Raw genomic sequence first — 21,511 nt, 5'->3', positions numbered from 1 at the left:
ACTGATCTAAAAATTTGAAAGACCAAGCAAACTAGGTGAACTCTAAGTCCCTGGATAATATTCTGGCAGAAACTCTTTCACTCTAAATACACCTGCTCTTTAATAATCTCTTCATGAGAAAGTTCATTAATCCTTTGGCAGAGGAATTAAGAATGGACTAATCACCTTCTCTCCCCATCAGCAGCTGGGGTGTCTGGCCTGTTGGTGAAAAGCTCCAGGACAGTAAAGCCTCGTCCCAGAGCCTGATGAGAGCAGTCTGGTCTGGGTGATAATGACACCAACTCCAGAACCAACAGTGTGCTGGGTAAAGTCAAAGACGTATGGACATACAGTACCTAGAAAAAGAAACACAAGGAGTAAAAAAAGATCCGAAATTAAGCCAAAATGAAAATAACAGGGCCAATGATTTGTGGAAACCTGGTTTTGCATCCTCTTACGTGTTGGCCATCATCATCTTGCTTTGTTTAATAGTTTTTTTTAACCTATGTGTGGCATCAAAGGTGTAAATTTCTATATAACATGGTACAATGGCAGCAACTTGTCAATCACAGACATCTGGGATCTAAACTGTACTGCTTAAAGAAGACAAAACTTTCAAATCACTTAGCTGATGAAGAGTGGCATCTGCAGGTGAAAGGTACCCCAACATCTTTCGTCCTTCTTATACTTCATGACTCAGCACATGGTTTTAAAGTAAATTACACTACTACTACTACTACACTACTACAGGGGGAAAGGTAAGCGACCGGGGGAAAGGTAAGCGACCCATGTTGTAGGTGACGTCAGACGCCGGAGATTTGGCGGAAAAAAAAAAAGCGAATGGTAGCATAGAATTTAACAAAGTTTCTTTAAACTTCAGTATTGCCAAATAAACTAACCAACTGTCATATAACTAACAACATCTGTCCTATCATCTCTAACACCCTGGAGGACAACGAGGAGAGTTTAGACGCTCTCCAAGAATACATCGACCGGTGCTTTGAAGATTTAGTAATGAAGAAGGCCCAGAGCGCGTCTTCCCCGGCCAAAGCTGAGACGCCGTCATCTAAAAGATATCGCCCGGCAGACTCCCCCGGCACAACATCGCCTGCCGGCAAAGATATCGTCGACATCCTGGAGTCAATCGATAAGCGATTGTCCAGTTTCGATGCAAGGCTGTCCCTGGTGGAGATCTTACACCGGGAATTTAAATCTCTAAAAGAATCCCTGGAGTTCAGCCAGCGGAGGGTGGAAACACTTGCTGCGGAAAACGCCACGCTACGGGACTCGGTCAAATCTCTAACCGATAATGTGACCCAATTAAACATAGAAAATAAAAAAATAAAAGAGACCGTTATAGATTTACAAGCCCGTAGCATGAGAGATAATCTGGTGTTTTCTGGTATTCCAGAGTCTGCCGGAGAGGACCCGGAAACGACCGTGAGAAGCTTCATTAAAATCCACCTGAAGCTGCCGGAGGACACGGTGAAAAACATAGGGTTCGATAGAGTGCATCGCATAGGGGCTCCGAAGACAGGAAGTGGGAGACCACGTCCTATTGTAGCCAAATTCGGCCACTTCAAGCAGAAGGAGCAGGTGAAGAGTCGCGGCAGAGAGCTGAAAGGAACGGATTTCAGCGTGAACGATCAGTTCCCCAGAGAGATCCTGGAACGACGCAGGGTCCTCTTCCCAGTCCGACGTAGTTTTATCCAGAAAGGCTCCCGGGCTGTCATCGCCGTGGACCGGCTCTACGTGGACGGACAACTCTACCGCGACCCTGGCACCACTCCATGGCTGTATTGACCGCACACCAGATAAGAATCCGCTACACTATTCTCTTCACTCACACTCTCTTGTATTAACTTTTGCTTAACTATGTAATTTCAGTTTGCTAATTTAGTATAACGTCACCGTCACTCTCCGCCAATGCTTTAATTGGAATGTTTCTGTTTTTATTTCTTTTTTCCTCTCTCTCTCTTGTCGCGCACCTTGCTCTTTGGTTTATTTGCTTCTCTTTTCTATCACTATGTCGATCACCTGTTTCCCTATCCATTCACAAACGACACTGTCTATTTCTACATGCTTACTCTGCACGATCACGCACACACATGCGTTTAAAGGCAACACATTTACAACAGCCACACAGCGCACACAGATATAGGACACATGCACACATTTGCTCATATTAGTTATTATGCACACACATAGTCAGACCTATGGAGCTTCTTGCCGCGCATTTTCTTCTCTTTACTTACCAAAAAAAAAAATTAATTAAAAAAAAAAAATGATGTGTTTCCATTTTCCTCACCCGTCTAAGCGAGACACACAGCGTACATCATTAGCCCCAAACACACAACTATGGGCATGCTAAGATTTGTCACATGGAATGTGCATGGAGCTGGCTCTAGGGAAAAAAGGTTAAAAATACTTAACCAACTTAAAAAATTACAGGCAGACGTTGTTTTATTACAAGAAACCCACATGCCTGTCACAGGTTTGAATAAACTTAAAACACCTGAGTTTCCTAATGTGTTCTCAGCCTGTTATAATTCTAGACAAAGAGGAGTAGCAATTCTAATACATAAAAATATTAATTTCACAGTACTCGATACAGTTATAGATCCAGAGGGCAGATTCCTAATCATCAAACTATCTATACTTAACCAAAAGCTAGGTATTGTAAGTATATATGGTCCAAATGTTGATGACCCCTCATTCTTCCACGGTTTTTTTAGTACACTCTCCGAACACCTAGACTGCACAATTGTTCTGGGGGGAGACCTCAACCTGGGACTAAATGAAGAAATGGATAGGCTCAATACAGCAGGAACTCAGCGTAACTGGCAGTCTACAAATATAATCAAACAGTATATGAGCGACTTTGGTCTTTGCGATGCATGGCGCTCCCTTCACCCCAATAGTAAGGAATATACTTTCTTCTCACATGTCCATCACTCCTACTCTCGTCTGGATTATTTTCTGGTCAGCAGCTCACTGCTGAGTAACATTACAGACACTGAGATTCATCCTATAGCTGTCAGCGATCATGCTCCTGTATCTTTAACACTAATACAGATGAATAATACTACACCAAGAAAAAACTGGAGATTTAATACATCACTGCTCAAAGACGAAGAGTTTATCAAATACTTTAAAAAAGAATGGACTCTATATTTAGGCTTTAATGACATTCCTGGAACATCAGCATCTGTCCTCTGGGAAGCAGGGAAAGCCGTGATGAGAGGTAAAATAATCTCTTTCTCATCACATAAGAAGAAAGAAGAAAACAAAAAAATTCAGGAACTAGAGAAAAACATCAAATCCTTAGAAAAAGCCTATGTGTCACACCAAGATCAAGAAATATTAAACAAAATACGCAAGACAAAACTAGAATTAAATGAAATTATTAATAAAAAGACTAAATTCTTAGTACAAAGACTTCGCCTGCAAAATTATGAACACGGTAACAAATCCGGACAATTTCTTGCTAACCAGTTAAAAATCAATAAAGAAAAAACAACTATATGTGCTGTTAAAGATTTATCTGGGAATACAATATATGATCCTAAAAAAATAAATAACATTTTTAGGGATTTCTATGAAACTTTATATACACCACAAATAAACCCATCTAAAAACGAAATTGATCAATTTCTCGACAACATAACTCTTCCAAAATTATTAGACACCCAAGCAATAGCACTGGATTCGCCACTGACGCCAGGTGAACTCCAGGAAGCTCTGATAAGTATGCCCAATAATAAGGCTCCAGGTCCAGATGGTTTTCCAACAGATTTTTACAAAGAATTCTGGACAATTCTGGCACCAGTTTTTCACAGGATGTTGCAGGAAATCAAAGAAAATGGTAGACTACCACCAAATATGAACTCTGCAAATATCAGTCTCTTACAAAAACCAGGCAAAGACCCTGTATATCCCTCAAGCTATCGTCCAATATCCCTTATTAATGTAGACCTTAAAATAATCTGCAAAGCTCTCTCAAAGAGATTAGAGAAAATAACCCCCCTTTTAATTCATCCTGACCAAACTGGTTTTATAAAAGGTAGGCACTCATCAACAAATACACGTAGATTACTTAATTTAATAGACTACTCATGCAGTAAAAACACTGAAACCATAATATTTTCTTTAGATGCAGAAAAAGCATTTAACAGAGTTAACTGGAAATTTCTATTTGCAACTTTACATAAATTTGGTTTTGGACCCTGTTTCATAAACTGGTTAAAAATATTATATAACTCCCCAACAGCTTGTGTCAGAACAAATGACCAAACATCCTCCCGCTTCTCTCTTCTGAGGGGCACCAGACAGGGATGCCCACTCTCCCCTTCACTGTTTGCAATTTTTATTGAGCCATTAGCAGCAGCAATTAGACAGGCTACAACAATTAAGGGCATAAAATGTAAGAATATAGAACATAAAATCAGCCTTTATGCAGATGATGTGTTACTTTTTCTCCAAAACTCACAAACCAATATCTCTGGGGTAATTGCATTGATAAATTCCTTCTCAAGTGTCTCAGATTATTCAATTAACTGGTCGAAATCAACAGTTCTTCCGATTAATTGCTCCTTCCATAATTCTTCTCCTTCCCCACTGCAATGTGGAAATATAAAATATTTAGGTATCAATGTCTCTCCTAAACTTTCAGAATTAACTAAATTAAACCACATCCCACTTTTAAAGACAGTAGAAGGCGACCTGGCTAGATGGAAATCTTTACCCATATCACTCATGGGAAGGGTCGCCGCTATAAAAATGATGATCTTGCCAAAAATAAACTATTTATTTTCAATGATCCCAAATAAGCCATCACAAGATTGGTTCAGATGTCTAGACTCGTACATTTCTAAATTCCTTTGGAAAGATAAACCCCCACGTATCAGCTTAAAAACACTACAAAGGACCAAGGATAAAGGAGGATTAGATCTGCCTAACTTTAATCACTATTTTTTAGCCAACAGGCTTCAGTTCATCTCTAGATGGTTTAAACACACCTTCTTAGATGAACCTTGGATAGATGTAGAACAGGCACTATGTAATAACCTAGAAATTTCAGACCTACCATTTATCAGCTCAAACATCAAACGACATGAATGCTTTAAAAGCATCAATATTAGCTCTTCTCTGACAGCATGGTGGGAGTTTCTAAAAATGACAGAGTCTTCATTAATCCCATGCAAACGTACACCTATCTGGAACAACCCGGACATATTACAAAACAATAATATGATAAACTTTTCAGATTGGAGTTGCAAAGGAATTAAATACTTGGAACATATATTGGAAGGAACAGACTTTATTTCGTTTGACAGACTAGTTATACAATATGGGATCAACAAGAAACGATTTTTGGAATATCAACAAATTAAATCCATAGTAAAAAAGAAATTTAATCCCAGTGAAGCTGAATTACAAACACCACCAAGTGTGGTACAATTTCTTAGTCTAAAACCCCCCAAATTATTGTCTAAAATATACAGAACACTTTCTAAAATAGATGAATCAATATCCCTTCCTATTGCAAAATGGGAAGCAGATTTATCAATCAACTTAGACCCAAACCTTTGGTCTCAGATATGCTTAAAAACCTTTCAATGGATCAGAAATCCCAGTTTGCAATTAATACAATACAAAATATTACACAGAGTGCACTATACTGGTCATAGGATGTTCAAGATGGGCTATACGCCTTCCAACAACTGCTCACACTGCACAGCAAATACACCGGACAATTACATCCACGCTCTTTGGTTCTGTCCACCAGTTCAGAAATTTTGGCGTGAGATATGTGAAGACTTATCAAAGTGTCTGAAATGTAACATTCCAGCCTCCCCTTTAGTATGCTTGCTGGGCAACTTGGATGAGGTCACTGCAGAAATAAACACAGCCCACGTTGTTTTTACGGCCCTATGCATTGCCAAGAAAATGGTCCTCATTAACTGGAAAAATAAAAATAATCTTAATTCTAACCAATATAAAAACCATCTAATAGATCACATTAGTCTTGATACAACCTCTGCCATCACATTTGATCAATCCCTTTGGGCTCCTTTGATCGGCTTCATCACCTAGTGGGGGTGGGGGGTCATGGTTTGGTCCTGCCTTCGCTATTGTGGTTGATGTGGGGGTAGGGACGGCCTTAGGGCGTCTGGGGAGTCCCTAGGGACGTTTCTCTGGAGGGCCTAACCTGGGGGCTGTGGCCATGACCTGGTTAGAAGCTCTGGGGCTCTTGGATGGTGTTTTCCTTGTGGCTGCGTACAGCGGAGATGGGGGAGGGTCTGTGCTGGCGGACGTTGGTTACTGGCCTGGTAGCCTGGCTGCCCCTGGGAGGGTCCGGGACGGGCGTGGAGGCTTGGGGGTCTGGGGGTGCTCCGCCCCCCGGTCTGGGGTGCTGGCCGGGCCTTGGGGGCTTGGGTCCTGGCTGTTGTGTCGCCGGAGCAGTGGGCGGGTGGGTGCAGGGGGGCTCAGCCCCAGTGCAGGGGACCTCTGGTGCATCGGCCCAACTAGGGGGCTCTCTAACTGGTGGGGAGGTTGTTACATCTTTGCAGGTGGTCTCCTCACTATAGGAGAGGGGGAGAATGAACTCAACCTGGGTGTCTATTGTCTTGTGTAGTTTGGGAGATGATTGGATGATGGGGTGGGTGCAGTTTTCTCTGGGGTGGAGTCGGGTGGGCTGCCCCGGACTCTGTGGGGCTGGGCAGTGCTGCTGCTGCGGGCCCCGGTCCGGATGGGCCTGGGCCTCCTTGCCCTGGTGGGTTCCAGAGCGTGGGGGTGCCTACTGGGGTCAGCGGGGGAGCTGGCCCCAGGGAGGGGCCGCTTGCCCCTCCCTTTCTTCCCTCCCCATCCTCAGCTGCCTCCCTATTCCCGCTCTACCACACCCACCCACACATGCAGGGCTTGGGGTGCAGGTATGTCACCAGGGTGCAGGGGAGGCACTCCCCCTCTGTCCCCTTCTGGCCGCCTGTGCCTCAATTTTATTCTGCAACCTAGACATCCACATTACTCACACTCTCACATAACACATACATATAGGGCCTTGGGGGTGGGCACGTTTTACAGCATCCAGAGGATGGTCGTTGTACTCCAACCCACCTCTGGCGCTGGTGCCCTACCCTCAATTTTAAATGCATTTAGACACTGAGGGTTTTCGGGAGGAGCCGTGCTGCTCTCTGAGAGGAAGCTAGTACCATGCTCTCCTGAGTTTTAAATGCACTTTAGAACAGCACACAACAACATTACATATGAGCGGGCGTAGGGAGGTTTGAGGTCTTCACTCACCCCGGTTCTGTTAGCCGCCAGGGCTGGGGGGCTGGGAGGAGGTGCTGGCCGTCAGACTGGGGTCTGGGATGCGGGGCCTCCCTGCTACTGCAGATAAGGAGGTGGTCCGCTTGCCTCCACCCCAGAGAGAAGGGTTACATCTCCTGGGTCTAGGTGCGGCTTGCCCCTCTGGGGGTGGGGGTACCTGGACCTGGGATATAGAGTATGTTTGGGGAGTGCGACTGTCTGTGCAGTGTCTATTTGTGTCTGTCTACACGTTGGGTGAGTGCCGAGTATTTGGTTGTGCATATGGGGGTGGGAATGCACGTCTGTGTCCGCGTGTGCCTGTTTGTCTGTGTCTATATGTCAGGTTGGGTCTTAGACTCAACCTCTCTGGGTACATCTCAGGCCCTCTAAAGTACGGAGGCCTATCTCCCCTCACCACACTCCCTGCCGGTGGCTGATGCCCTTAGACGTTGGTGTGTTGGTGGTCCTTGTCATCTGGGGCTGGGCGCTCATGCATGTACCGGCTCACTCCTGGTGGCCGATTGGCGGGGCCGGGCGCCTGTGGCCCGGCTGGGCTCCTTCCGGGGGGTGGGATGCCCTCAGGCCTCTGGCCTCTGGGCCTGAAGCTCGGTCCTCTCTGGCACAGCTGGCTGCCGGCGGAGCCCGCGGGCACGCCACTGCAACCCCCTCTGGCCTCTGCTCCGTAGCTGCGGGGTGACCTCTCGTTTGGGGCTCTACTCAGCTCTTCCCAGGAGGGTGGCACGGTTCCCCCCCCCTTTGGTGGTCCTCCTCGGGTCCTTGTACTCTGGGGCCTCTGGATATCTGGGGCCTGGATCTCCTCCATACCTGCTTCATACCCTGGTGGACGGGGCTATGGCTCCCCACACTCCCTAGCAGATCGTTACATGGAGAAACCTTTGGAATACAAGCATGCTGATCCACACAGGTATGCACACAGGTGTACACACGGGTGTTCACAGACGCGGACTACACCTTTCTTGGCTGCTGCCTCAAAGCACATTGTGCGCTGTCTATCTTGCGTGCTGCACAATATCGTTTATTATTTAGTATCTACTGTTATCTACTGCTAGCTAGTTTATTGTGATGGTGCTGTTTTTATTATGTTGCTCTTTGTTGTTTGCTTTCTCTTCTGTTTTTTTTCTCCATACAGGTGATCCAGGCGTTTTGTTTGTTTGTTTGTTTGTTTTTTCCTTTCTTCCCCCCCTTCTCACCGTCTCTTCTCCCCTTTGGTTTTCTTTCTCTCCCTCTCTTTCTTTCATTCTTTCTCCCTGTCCTATCCCCCAGTCACGTCTGTCCCGTTTGTATCAACCGAAAATAAAATAAATACATAATTATAATAAAGGTCAATCAAATGGACCAATATGGCAAGGCCATGATGATCCACTTGGTAAAATAAATCCGCTTGGCATCTTTCTTGGCCTTAAGACAACAATTCTGATGGCTAAAGATCCAAACGGGACACAAAAAAAAAATAAAAAAAAAAATAAAAAAAATAAAGTAAATTACACTAAACACTGTATGCAAACTAATGTTTACATTAACACTATATTAATAAACATTTGCTTTAAAAATGTATTTTACAAAATAACTGTTCCAAAAAGTTATGAATATTGATGTAATAAGTGTAACAAGTAACAGAACAATGAGAACAATAACTAGGCAAGCAAGCAATTTTAATACATGTTTTTAGATGTATGTTCCATATTTAGCACAAATTGAAAGCATAATGCAGACAGTACTAAGCTCAAGATGGTTTATATGACATATAGCCATTAAACTGTGTGCGTATGTTGAAAATCATTTCAGGGAAATGACCTATAAACAAGTGCAGATGGTGTACAATCCCCTGGTACCTACTTCAGCTTGAAGCATCAAATGTTGCTGTCATTTGAGTTACTGCAGTACAAGGATAATCAAACTAGGAACAAAATACACATTTACTATTTGGACTATGAAACCGGGATCCCGGGGACACTGAGAATAAACAGCTAAAAACAAGAAACTGATTTACCACCAGGTTTATATGATTTCCTTACAAAAGTACACCATTAAAACAAATTGAAAGTTACCATGACTACACAGCAATTCTACACATAGTTGTTCTGACTAGGATTTTTTAAAGGCACATGGCTTCCCTCTCCCCAGGTCATTAAGTCATTTAAAAAACAGTGAAAAAAATACCATACCACATAAAACACACAGTGCAGAGATATTTAGTGTGCACCTGGTATGCATTCACTCATGCAATCAAGCTTCATTCTTGAATAATATTGACAGGAAAACAGCAACAGCTGTACAGGTTGCTCACAAGCATATTTCTTTGATTTATTTAATTGCTTTGTAATTGTAACAGATTGCTTGCCTTCGTTCCAATCACGATAGCATACATCTTGTTAGATGTTTTTCTTTATTTTAAAAAGACTTCAGAATTTCTACCATTTACCATCTTCGGATTCTCTGTGGTCACTCCAAGCACATCTGTGTCAGTCTCCATATTGCAGGTCTCTAAAAAGAATGAGCCAAACATCCTGACCAAAATACCTGATTGGCAAATCTAACATTCAAGAGGAGGGAATGTCCCCTGATAAAGAAACTCTATAGGATTATGCAGGTGAGGATGACCTTGGTTTTTTTATTTAACTAGTTAGTTCAGAAGGGACAGTCATTCAAATTCGAAATAACAGCCTACCTACAGCAGAGCCACGCTGATTTACATGCACAAAGGCCTGAATAAGATAAAGAGGCCCACAAATTCTCTCTGATCCATTGAGCACAATAAAGCCTGTTGTTTTTCAAAACCATAGAGAAGAACATGACGGCATCAAAAGAAAAAAGAAAAAACGGTATAAGTAGACATGAGCTATCTTGAAATATAGAACCAATTTCTCCCAGCCTACTGAGGCAGACCCTGTTCATCTTTAGACCCAGCTATCAGCCACCACTGAGCCATTTATTCAAATTCAAAGCCTCTGAGGCATTCCTATTTCGGCCACATCGCTTTTATCTCTATGCACGGTGAGTTTAAATGACTTCTTTTCAAAATACAAACACTGGTGAATACAAATGTAAAACATGGGAAGTAAAGGTACTCGTGTGGTTGGGTTTAGTTATTTGTCTGCTTGTATCTACACCCACTAGTCTTTGCCTCATCAACAAGGAAGCTGACACTTACAGAATAGTGTGGCTCACAAACTGGTGTCTCTGCTAAAAAAGAAACTCCCTGTTGGAAGAAATTCAACAATGACATATTTCCCTTTGTTCAAAGCCTAAACATAGAAGCTCAGAACTGTTGAGGAAATCGTTTTGATCAACAAGCTTCCAATGAAGAATTTTAGAGAAACTTGTATTAAATTTTAAAATACTCAATCTGTTTTAATCCAAATCCTCCCTTATTCTCAGAAATGATGGTGCACATTTCCTCACTGAGCATTTACTCTGTTTGCTGAGCTGGAATTCAGACAGATATTTTAGCAACAACAAACACTGGCTGAGCTGAGAAAGTAAAAATATCCCACATCCCTAGATGCATGTCATTCAGTATTCATGGACTGAAAACTTTACTTTCACTCAGTTTATTTATTTCCAACCTTAACTCCCAAATCAAAGCCTCATTTTTGAACGAACTTCTTTTGAACCTATCCCCAAGTTGTATAACAAGACATTTTGGGTTTTGGGGGGGGGCATATTCTATCATGTTCACCCAAGTTCCCTCCCACCGTGATACTGTAGAATCTGCATTGCGGTTAAAGACGCAGTCCCTAGTCTAAAAGCAATCCGAATATGGACATTGTTCATGATGAATTTCCAGTTCAAGCTTGAATTCCTTTTTCATACTCTCCAATGCTTTGATACAACTCCAAATTGATTTCAGTCCAGTCTCTGGAACAAAAAAACATCCCACTTCATGTCCCCATAGAGCAAATACCTCCCATATTCAATTTGCAATTATTCAGATTTACAGACGAAATGTAGTCAGAGCTAAAAAGAACAGCCGTGACTGAACATTTTGAAACAGACAAGCTCAACTAAAGATAAAATAATAACAAGTGTTCTGACTGATACTGCTGTAGCTATACTGAGTCTTATTTAGGTCATTTTCTAGTACAAATTCACAGGTGGAGCGTTCTTTGCTCGTCGGTGTTGTTAAGATCCTGCCTCTATTATCACTTGCTTACAGGAGATACGTTTACCATCAATAATCAATAATAATATAACAATTACTCTTCATACAATAACAGTTTGATAGTTAGTACTGTCTCCTAATAGTTCTAATAGTTCCTAATAAGTTCTCCCCAGATACTCTGCCTTCCTCACACAGCTCAAAGACATCCATGTTAGGTTAACTGGTAATTTTAAATGGTCCTTGAGACTGTATGGTTATCGGTCTCTGTACATTAGCCGAGCAACAGATTGGCAAACTGTCCACAATTTACCCTGCCTCCTGCCCCAAGACAGCTCCGCAGCCCTGTATTGCATAATAATAGTGATGGCTGGATGGACTGTTTCTGAACAGAACCAAAGTCCAAACACTGTATAAAGTGTATATAAAAACAAAAGACAAAGACTTGAAAATCTTATAAACCCAAATTTTATTTACAGTAGAACATAGAAAACATATCAAGTGTTTGAACTGAGAAAATGTATGATTTTAAGAAAAATATTAGCTTGTTTTGAATGGCAAGCTCAAGCAAGATCAGTAGCACATTTGGGCATATCTGGAAAGGCATCATCAATGCTGAGAGATTTATACAGCATGTGCTCCCATCCAGACAAAATATTTTTCAGGTAAAGTGTTGTATATTTCAGCAAGAGAATACTAAACCACATAACCACTGCATGTATTATATGAGCACACCGCTATCGTAGCAGTCTGGGGGTTGAACCGGTCTTCGTGCTGTCTTGACACTGCCAGCAGAGAAAAATGTGTCACAATATGAAACAAAACATACGACAAAGCGTTTACACTCAACCTTCTGTCCATCACTTTGAATAAAAACACAGCCATCTCTGTCAGGGTGGGCCAAATAGTGACTTGTTTTTCCACAGAAGCTCACTTGCTCCTTTGCTCCTTACAAAGGTAGCAGTGGCAAATACCAATAGAACTTGGACAGGTATACCGAGCAACCAATCGGCCAGTTGTACTGGAGGCTATGGCCTTTACTTTATCAAAACTTAAAAAGGACAAAGTTGAACTCTGTATGTTCAGCCCCATATATGGATATATATGTGTATTATGTTCCAACCAGCAATTACACTGCCACATCTCTAAGTTTGTACTATCTGCCATCCAACATAATAGCAGTTCTTTCCCCACAACTTTCACTTCAAGGCAGTGTTGTAAGATCTTGCTCACAACGCCATGGGAACACTGGGAGATGTCATTGAAAAAACAGCTTGCATCGGCAGCAACGCCAGGCGCAGCATATGTCGGCTCTAATGAGAGGTTATACTCTGCGGCAACCGTCAACAGAGCAGTAATCGATTCTCACAGGGGTAAATATTCAATGCCCATAACTTGAGTAAAGAGGGAAGAACAGAAACGGGATGACATTAAAACATCATCAGCGCAGAGGCATGTGGCTGGAAGTCACTGTCACTGCTAACAACAAGCTTGTCTGCAGCTTCTGGGGAGGTTTTCTGGGACCTCTTTGTGGGTGAAAGAGAAGAGGCAAATGAAACCATGAAAGACTGATGATGTGAGATTTAAGGCTATAGAAGAAAACACAGAACAAGCAACATGAATTGCTATATTATGGGATATGTTTATATTTAAAGAAGCTGAATACGCACTAGTGACACATTTATGATCCATTGTCAGAGTATAAAAGCTAAAGCTAATTCTTCTTGCCCCCCTGAGGTGGTCATTCAACTGTTCTACTGAGGCAAGCACTAAGAGGAATTTCATGGGCAATGCACAAAAGAAAAAGGCTACAAATGAGCATTGGTTTTGCAAACAGAGGTCCAGAGCAACTGGAGTATAATTGACATCGACCTGTTGTTCAACCATTGGAGGCTTCCCAAAAGAAAAGCAAACAGGGCATTTCCATTTAGCCCACACACTGGCTAGGAGCCTGGGAACAAAAGTGTAAGCTACCTGGGATTTAGCTAACCAGCCAGTTCCCTATGTCTGCATGCCTGTGTTATTCGCATGTAATGCATGTACCTGTAGGTAGCTAAGCTGACTAAAAGTCATTGTTATAGCTAAAACACAATAAAAACAAAGTACAATGAATCACAACTAGGCGATGCAGTAAGCTAGCACACATATACATTTAACCCTAAACTCTAGATGTACAAGTAGATGTGCTGTATACCATGTGCTATTACCCTTGGACTTTCCCTGTTGAACTCAAAGTCATACAACTCAGCTCATGAAGATTTATAAGTTAAGCAAGCACATGTGCTCAGGGAGATTCTTAGCTGTAGTGCTTTGATACAAGTTTTGGCAGCATAGCCAACGCCTTGAGGTAGAGGGAAGAGAGGGAGCGGGAGAAAGAGAGCGCAAAAGCAAGAGAAACGCAGCACATCATTTTACAGGCACAGAACCAGCGGGTGTCAGCATCACAAATCCTCTTGGTATGAAATTCTATAACTGTCGCTAGCATAGGAGAGATGAGAGATGGTGGTGCGGATGATAGAGAGGCAGAGAAAATGACAGTGTTAGAAGCTTCGGGCTTCCTTATGGCCAGTAATAAATGTCACTGATCGTTTCTGGGCTGGTAAGACTGGTATGTATATGTGTGACAGACAAAAAAGACTTTCAACAAGAGGTCCTCACAGGTCCAAAGTCTGTTGAGTATCAACAGGACAAATATGTCAGCCATCATTCTTCGTTGTCAGAAAACGATCATCTATGTGAAGCACACTGGGCTCCAGCACAGAAATGATCTTAATCATGTTATGAAAAATGATCACCGAATCCAGCTGCAGTGGTTTTTGTTCCTGGATAAATGTGGAATTGAATAAGTGACTAGCACTTATACTCTTACCTTTGCCAAAATAAGCTTTTGAAAATTTACATAGTTCTTAAAGAGTTTATTAAATCATCACCCAATGTAAGGTTTATATCAATATTGGTAATTAACTAAATCATCTGTGGAGTTTGCATGTTCTCCCTGTGTTTGCGTGGGTTTTTTTCAGGCACTCATGCTTCCTCCCACATTCCAAAGGCATGCAGTTAGTAGGGATAGGTTAATTGGTAACTCTAAATTACCCATAGGTTTGAATGTGGGTGCCAATGGTTGCTTTCTCTATGTGTTAGCCCTGCGACAGACTGGCAACCTGTCCAGGGCATACCCTGCCTCTTGCCCTAAGAAACTAGGATAGGCTCCAGGCCCCCCACAACCCTGACAAGGATAAGCGGAAGAGAATGGATGGAGTCTGTTATGTCTGTAATGTTTAATCCAACAGTAGGTGCGAGCTCTTTAATCAAAATGACATTTTTTATCCATGAATTTTTAGTTTTAAACAAGGTTTTGACAGATTTTGTTAAATATTTGTGCCTTACTGTTTTCATGACAGACGGCCTAATAAATTTGTTATGTTCTATACTTTATAAAGAAAAGTTATTTTTGGAACACTGAAGACAGAGGATGCAGCAAGTGAGAGCCTAAAGCTGGTCGAAAAAAGAACAAAAATTGGAGCTGATGAGAAAATGTGTTTTTTTTTTCCTATCACTTCGGTGATGGGTTTAAGTGAAGGGGGGGGGGGGGCTTGGATTGCATTCACAGTGGTAATAAATGCTGCATCCCAGGAGATGTGTAATGTGGCTGAAGTTGCTTAAAAAAAGAGGTTTGATATGTTATAAGGACAAAAAAGAGAGGGAAAAAAACAAGTGAAGGACAGGCAAAAGCCGAGCTATCAGGCAAAGAGGACTGCAGCAATTACTGGAGAAATAGCCCAATTATGTGGAATCCCTCTGAGGAATGAGGTGACAGTGATGCGATTTCTATCCAGCAAGAACTTTCACAGGGCAGTAATTCTCAGTGTTCAAAAATCTTAGGCTATTTTGCTACAGAAAACTTTAACAGCTAGTGAAATCACTTAAAATATAAGTAGACTAAATAAGAACTACATTTACTTTCTGTCCACTGAAAGTAAATGTAAATACTTTTGTTGATATGAATGTGTGGGGATGATCAAAAATGTAGAATTTAATTGTTTTCTTCAAACAGCTTCTGATTTAAATCAGAATTTATTGATTATAAATTCACTATCAGGAATTGTCAATAAGGAATGCTAGAATAATAAACCATTTCCGTTTGAGAAAAGTGTCTGGTGATAGGTTTCTTATTTTTAGTTTTATTTAGTAAAATTTAAAGTGATGAAATCCTTTCAAAATGACATCCAACGAGAACAAAATGTGAAAGTAAAATATATTGTATGTGCATGAAGTCTTCTGGTAATAGAATGTCTATTGTGCTATGTTGTCTATGTCTACCATCTTGCAGCACTAAATCACATACACATAACTGTAACCAATCACATTATTCAAATGGTGAATGAGCTAAGTTATCAAGAAATGTTGAAGTTTTGGCCTGGATTTCTGGATATGTTTCTTACACTACTGTGCAAAAGTCTTAAACCACCCCTCAGTTCTGTTGTTAAGAAAGTGGGAAATAGTTGCAGCAATTCATTGAAATGTGCAACCATAAATGGTGAAGCTTGAATGGCAATATTTGGTATGACCACCTTTATTCTTGAACACAGCCTGAACTCTCCTAGGCCAGTTTTCTCATGATTCCTCATGATTAGCACAACATTCACAATAATTTTCTGACTTCCACCATTTCGGTTTGTGTGCCTCTGTTTGCAGCTTTGTCTCAGACTCCGACAAAATTCTACAACATCCCAGCTTCACCAGCAACAGATCTCAGCACTCGCTCTAAGTCTTAGCTTGTCACCCAGGTTTTGGTCTACTGACATTTTGTAAATCCTGTCTGAAATGCCTCGCAAACAAACTGTGGGCACTGTCTGAATCCTGGAAATGCATCACAATACAGAAGGAATGCAGGAAATATAAAACAATGAAAGAAAATAAAGGAAGTCTGCCAGTCTTCAGATACAAATAGGTAAAGATTGAATTGACATGTCAAAGCCTGAAACAACAAAGTATGAGACAGACAGATTCTCTTTCTTTTCTTCTGTCTGAACACACACACAGAGGCAGTGCAGACCCCGGGGAGCGCTGATAGCCGAATTATAGGGACGAGCTCTGTGTGTATGTGTGTTTGTCTGTGGAGGGAAAAGAGGGAGTGACAGAAAGAGAAATGAGATAGGGATGGAGAAAGAACAGTCAAGTAAGAATCAAGTCAATACACACCACACACAGTAGAAAGCAGCCACACACACACACCTAAAACCTCCTCAAGGCTCTCATCTCTCCCTACTGTCACCTCGGCAGTAGTTCTTGCGGCCCTTGAAATCCCACGATCACACATACACACACCCACAGTATATAGCTGCATATTACTGGGCGTGCCACTCTACTGTGTAAAGCTGTTAAGCAGCAGCTGCTCCGCTAGATGTTTGGTCCCCTTGGAGCTGAAATATTGATCAGTTCTCAGGCAAGGCAGAGCAGCCTGTGCCCCCACCGTCCCCATGTATAATTGAAGTGTATATCTTTTAGTGTGGAATGCCAGTCGGGAGAAGGAATTAAGCACAGAGGTAAGCTGAAGGCCTGTCTATGCTGCCATGGCAGCTTCTTTATCCATCAATCATATAGCTTTTCAGACAGAGGGTTTTCATTAGCCTTCTACTTTGACTTGAGAAGGTGCCATACCCTATAAAAAGCAAACAAAGAAGGGAAGACAGGACATAGCAAGACCCACATATGTGTTGTACAGCTAGTCATTATCTGAGCTCTCTTTTGAGTCATTCTGGGGAAGCAAACATTCTTAAAAGGAATTCATTTCAATATATAGCAGATGCAGTTATATTTCCAGCAACAAAGAGAAAGAACCAAGAATGCAACTCAACTCATCAACACTTTGACTTAATATAGTCGTTCTCAAGCACATCCTTAACAAAACGAAAAAAAAAAAACAACCCAAAAAAGCAGAATTGGCTTTAAAAATAAATTCAAAGTGATACTATTTTCCCCAAACATTCCTGTGCACTGTAGATAGCGCATAGTAGAGCTATTTTCAGCTACTCTCTTGCCACAAGGGGTCACCACAGGAGGTAGCTCCGGACATCCTTCTTCAAGCAACCCAACATGGGATACATGTCTCCAGCTGGAATGGAACCAGCAACCTTTCACTTGCCAAGTGAATGTGTTAACCATTGTAAGCATCTACTGATATTCATTTTTTTTAAATATCAAAAGACAGAAATTAGAAACACTGAACTCCTAGAACAGCCAGCTTCTTGTCTTTGAAAAATGGCAGTATCTGTCCTAAAGAAATTATTAAAGAAGTTCAGTGAGTATTAAAAATACAATAACACAGTAATAAAGCTGTTTATAATATAAACTGATTGAGTGCCTTTAATGGTGCAGTCAGAAGGTGATGTATAAATGTCTTGCAACCAACTTCTCAGTTTAATACCTATGTGTAGTCGACCAAATATTCAAAACCACTGAAGCAATAGCAAAATATCTATCAAGGAAAAAGTTTTTCATTACTTCTTTAGGCCATCTACATGCCAGCAGCAGACCTCTAAACTCAATAAAACCTCTCTGGTTAGGGCAGTTGCATAAAAATACAAGATGACGAGCTCATGGGCTTTAAGTGAAAGCCAAGCATAGAAAATAAAGGTGATAATTGCACCATTAAAGTAAACACCACCCACACATTTACTTTCTCATTTATTAATTGAAAAGGTTCATTAAATAAAGTATAGCCTTGCCAAATTGTTTAAAAAAAACAAAACAAAACAAACATCAACAAAAAACCAAGTAGTGTGTCCACAATGTTTTCTAAATGCATGTGATGACTTTGGGTAAATTTTCAGCATAAGAGCAATGGCATTGTCCGTCTGAACTTCAGGTTAGGCTATTTGGCCCACACAGAAAAATATCAACAACTAAGAGTCATTAGGAGCTATTCTGATAGGGTGGCTTTAGTGATCCCATTGAAAACCACTATGAGATTCACATTTTTGGTTTTAAGTGGAAAATACTTAATAGGTATCGAACACCTCAACATAAAATTCTATAAAGACATTCAAATGCCCCTCAAGATAATTTGCCAATGCTTTAGTGATCCTCTTAACTTATGAACCTCCTTCAACAGCACTAGCGGTTAAAGTATTTTGCAACCTCCCAATTTAATTATTGGTGCCACAATTTCATTCAGGATCAAAACAATTTGGGTTTGAAAAAAAAGAAAGAAAAAAAAACAACAAGGAAAGCATTTAGGTTCCTACTATACTGTGCTAAACTTCTATCATTTGCCCACTGAGCTGCGAATGGAACATAGCTGACTGCTAATTGTCATAACAGAGTATGCTGCATGTTTATTTCAGTGATTTTTCAAGGTAATGTTGCAAGTTATTTATTAAATATATGAATTTTAAAGTCTTCTTCCAGTGTGAGTTTTTTCCCAGCAATGCATTTTACTGCCCATTAGTAAGAGTAAATTACACTCTGCTGTCTTGTCTGTCTGCAATACCAATACTGGAAAAAGCCATGGCTATGTATAGATGGATATTTTTTCTTTGGCCCAGCAGAGCTTGTTTTGGTTTAATAAAATCTAAAACTAGTGCAAGTTATGGTCTATTTTTAGATATACAACAGATGCATCTTAGGAGCCATAATTGTGTTATTTCTAAAAAATGCTTTATTCTAAACATAGGACAGTAGTAGTCAATAGTATGTTGCCATAACTCATTATAGAGTGATCTAGTGAGAAGTTTTACCAATCGGTGGACATTTGTAGGGGTAGAAATAGTGGCATGTTTGATTCTGTTTGGTTTATGGGCTTACTTTTCATTGCATATATTGGTGTTTATTTTTACTTTAAGTGTTATTGCTGCAAAATTGAATTTAGCAATTCATTATTTGTTCTGTTTTTGTTTTGCAAATTTACATTAAATGAATTTGTAGCCAGATTCATGTATGAATTGAGTGGACAAAAACCAATCAATACCAATTTGCCATCAAGACAGGCCTAAAATTAAAATGCTCACTCTGCATTTATGAGGCAAGTGCTTTCTCAATTAAGTGCTGGCAATTTAAGGGCATCTCCACACAGTAGGGACAAAACACCATGAAATTAAACGTGAAAAGCATAAAATCTGTTAAAAAGATTCATGCTGGGAGTTAAAAATTGTATCTGCTGTTCGTTAACACCAGATACAATTTTATTATGTTATATAATATCATATTTTTATGGTCCTATATACTGAAATGGTATGTATTAAGCACACAGTAGTCCAGCCTTTCTTACAGAAATTACATTTGGAAGTGGATATCCTGAGTAATTGTCCACCTATCTCAAATCTACCTTTTTTGTCAACCTTTTGGAAAATGCTAATCTTTGGAACTGTGGCTGAAGCACAGGTTATTGTTGTTGTTGTGTTACTTTATGTAAATAGTGTGTACCTTGAATTTTTAGGAACCCTTTTATTTTTTACTGTACTTCAATTTCAAATTCACTATATAAATAAAATGTACTTACTTACTTATAGACTTATCAACTGATGATTATATTAGCGCTAAAATACTGCTCCAGAGCTGTCATCCTCTCATCAGTATATGGACACCACTGAGTCATTTAAGTCTTTTAACTTTAGGCATTTTCAGACTGCCTACTGTGTAATTAATGTTTTCTCCCAGTCACTCTAACTTTGTTTACAATCTGTGGACTATAGTTAGAGCACAGAGGGTAAAACATGTGGGCTAACTTTAACAAAGTAAATGAAAAACACAGTAAATGCAATAGTTGCTGTGGCATAGATATAGCCTCCTTTTAGAATAGCTTCTATTTACAGAATTATGAATGAATATCAATTCAATATAAAAGCCAGTACAGATACTAGCATCAATTATACCTATCACCGTGTGACGATTTTGGGTTTTTCTTTTTTAGTTAGTCAGGGTATATTTTTTTAATGGAATTGCATTTGAAAAATATACACTCACTGGCCACTTTATCAGGTAAACCCGTTCAACTGCAACAAACAATTATCTAATTGGCCAATCACATGGCAGCAACTCTGTGCTTTTAGACATGCAGAAATGGTCGAAATGGCTTTCTGAAGTTCAAACCAAGCATCAGAAGGGAGAAGAGAGAGACTTAAAGGGATTAAGTGACCAGCAGCTCTCATGTTGATGTGATTTTCACCTGGAGGTTAGGAAATAATCACTTGTTACAACCAAGGCTTGCAGAAGAGCTTCTCTAAACACACTGAACCTTGAAACAAAGAGTCTAGAGCAGCAGAAGACCACACCAGGTGCAACTACTGTCAGCTAACACACCATGTCACAAAGCTTAAATCATTTAAAACCGGCTACTTTAACATTACAGTGAGTTCGCTGGTAGTCAAATGGCCTCCACAGTCATCAGCTCCCAATCCAACAGAGCACCACTGGGATGTGGTGGAACAGGTCATGTCAATATGGATCAATATCACAGATAAATATTTCCAGCACCTAGTTAAGTCCATGACACTAAGAATTTGGACAGTTATGAAGGCAAAAGGAGGTACAACCCAGCACTATCAAGGTGTACCTAATTAAGTGGCAGCTAAGTGCATATATTTCTTGCTATATGAATAAAATATACATAAACTGGTATGGTTACCAACATACAGGCCATGCAATCCATCATCAAAGAAAAAGTCTGGTAAACTGAAATGAATCAGTGGAATAATACCATTACAGATGTTTCCTTGTATTCAACCCAAAACAGCTAAAATTACCAGGGATGAACATAATTTATGTTAAGCTCTTCTCTTCTCACGGAGTGACATGAAAAGTGGACATGAGAGTTAGATCATGTCACATTTTTCCGAAAAGATGTATGTGACAGCTCAATGTCCATGGTTGAGTGGCTGGGAATCATGTGTGGAGTCATACGTGGCAGACTGCAAAACACTGTGCATGGCACACAACAAATACACCAGACTTCAAAGAGAAGTTTTTTTTCCCCTCATCTGAGCAAGCCTTGCTGGAGTATGTCTCTGCTTTAAGAAAGCAAGGAAAAGTAGAAAGGGTTGAGGCTTTAACTGTGGCTTTGTTACAGCTCTGACAGCTTAAATTTGGCAATCTATTGTATGTTTT

The 21,511-nt window shown here is 40.7% G+C and overlaps 1 protein-coding gene across 4 annotated transcripts in view; it reads right to left on the bottom strand.

Moving 5' to 3' along the window:
• nphp4 (nephronophthisis 4) overlaps positions 1-21,511 on the bottom strand; it is a 198,624-nt gene that overhangs the window by 169,272 nt on the left and 7,841 nt on the right. For 3 of the 4 annotated variants that reach the window (XM_084916277.1, XM_084916276.1, XM_084916275.1), the window contains exon 3: positions 166-335. The exons of the other annotated variant lie outside the window; for it this stretch is intronic. In XM_084916277.1, the coding sequence (XP_084772403.1) occupies positions 166-335 (170 nt within the window). The remainder of the gene's footprint in view (positions 1-165; positions 336-21,511) is intronic. 4 annotated transcript variants of the gene reach the window in all.

Source organism: Perissodus microlepis, chromosome 20, assembly GCF_051167445.1.
Source record: "Perissodus microlepis isolate ML-2025 ecotype Zambia chromosome 20, ASM5116744v1, whole genome shotgun sequence".
NCBI lineage: Eukaryota > Metazoa > Chordata > Actinopteri > Cichliformes > Cichlidae > Perissodus > Perissodus microlepis.
The sequence above is the reverse complement of the archived record's forward strand: the minus strand, read 5'-3'. Positions and strand labels throughout refer to the sequence as shown.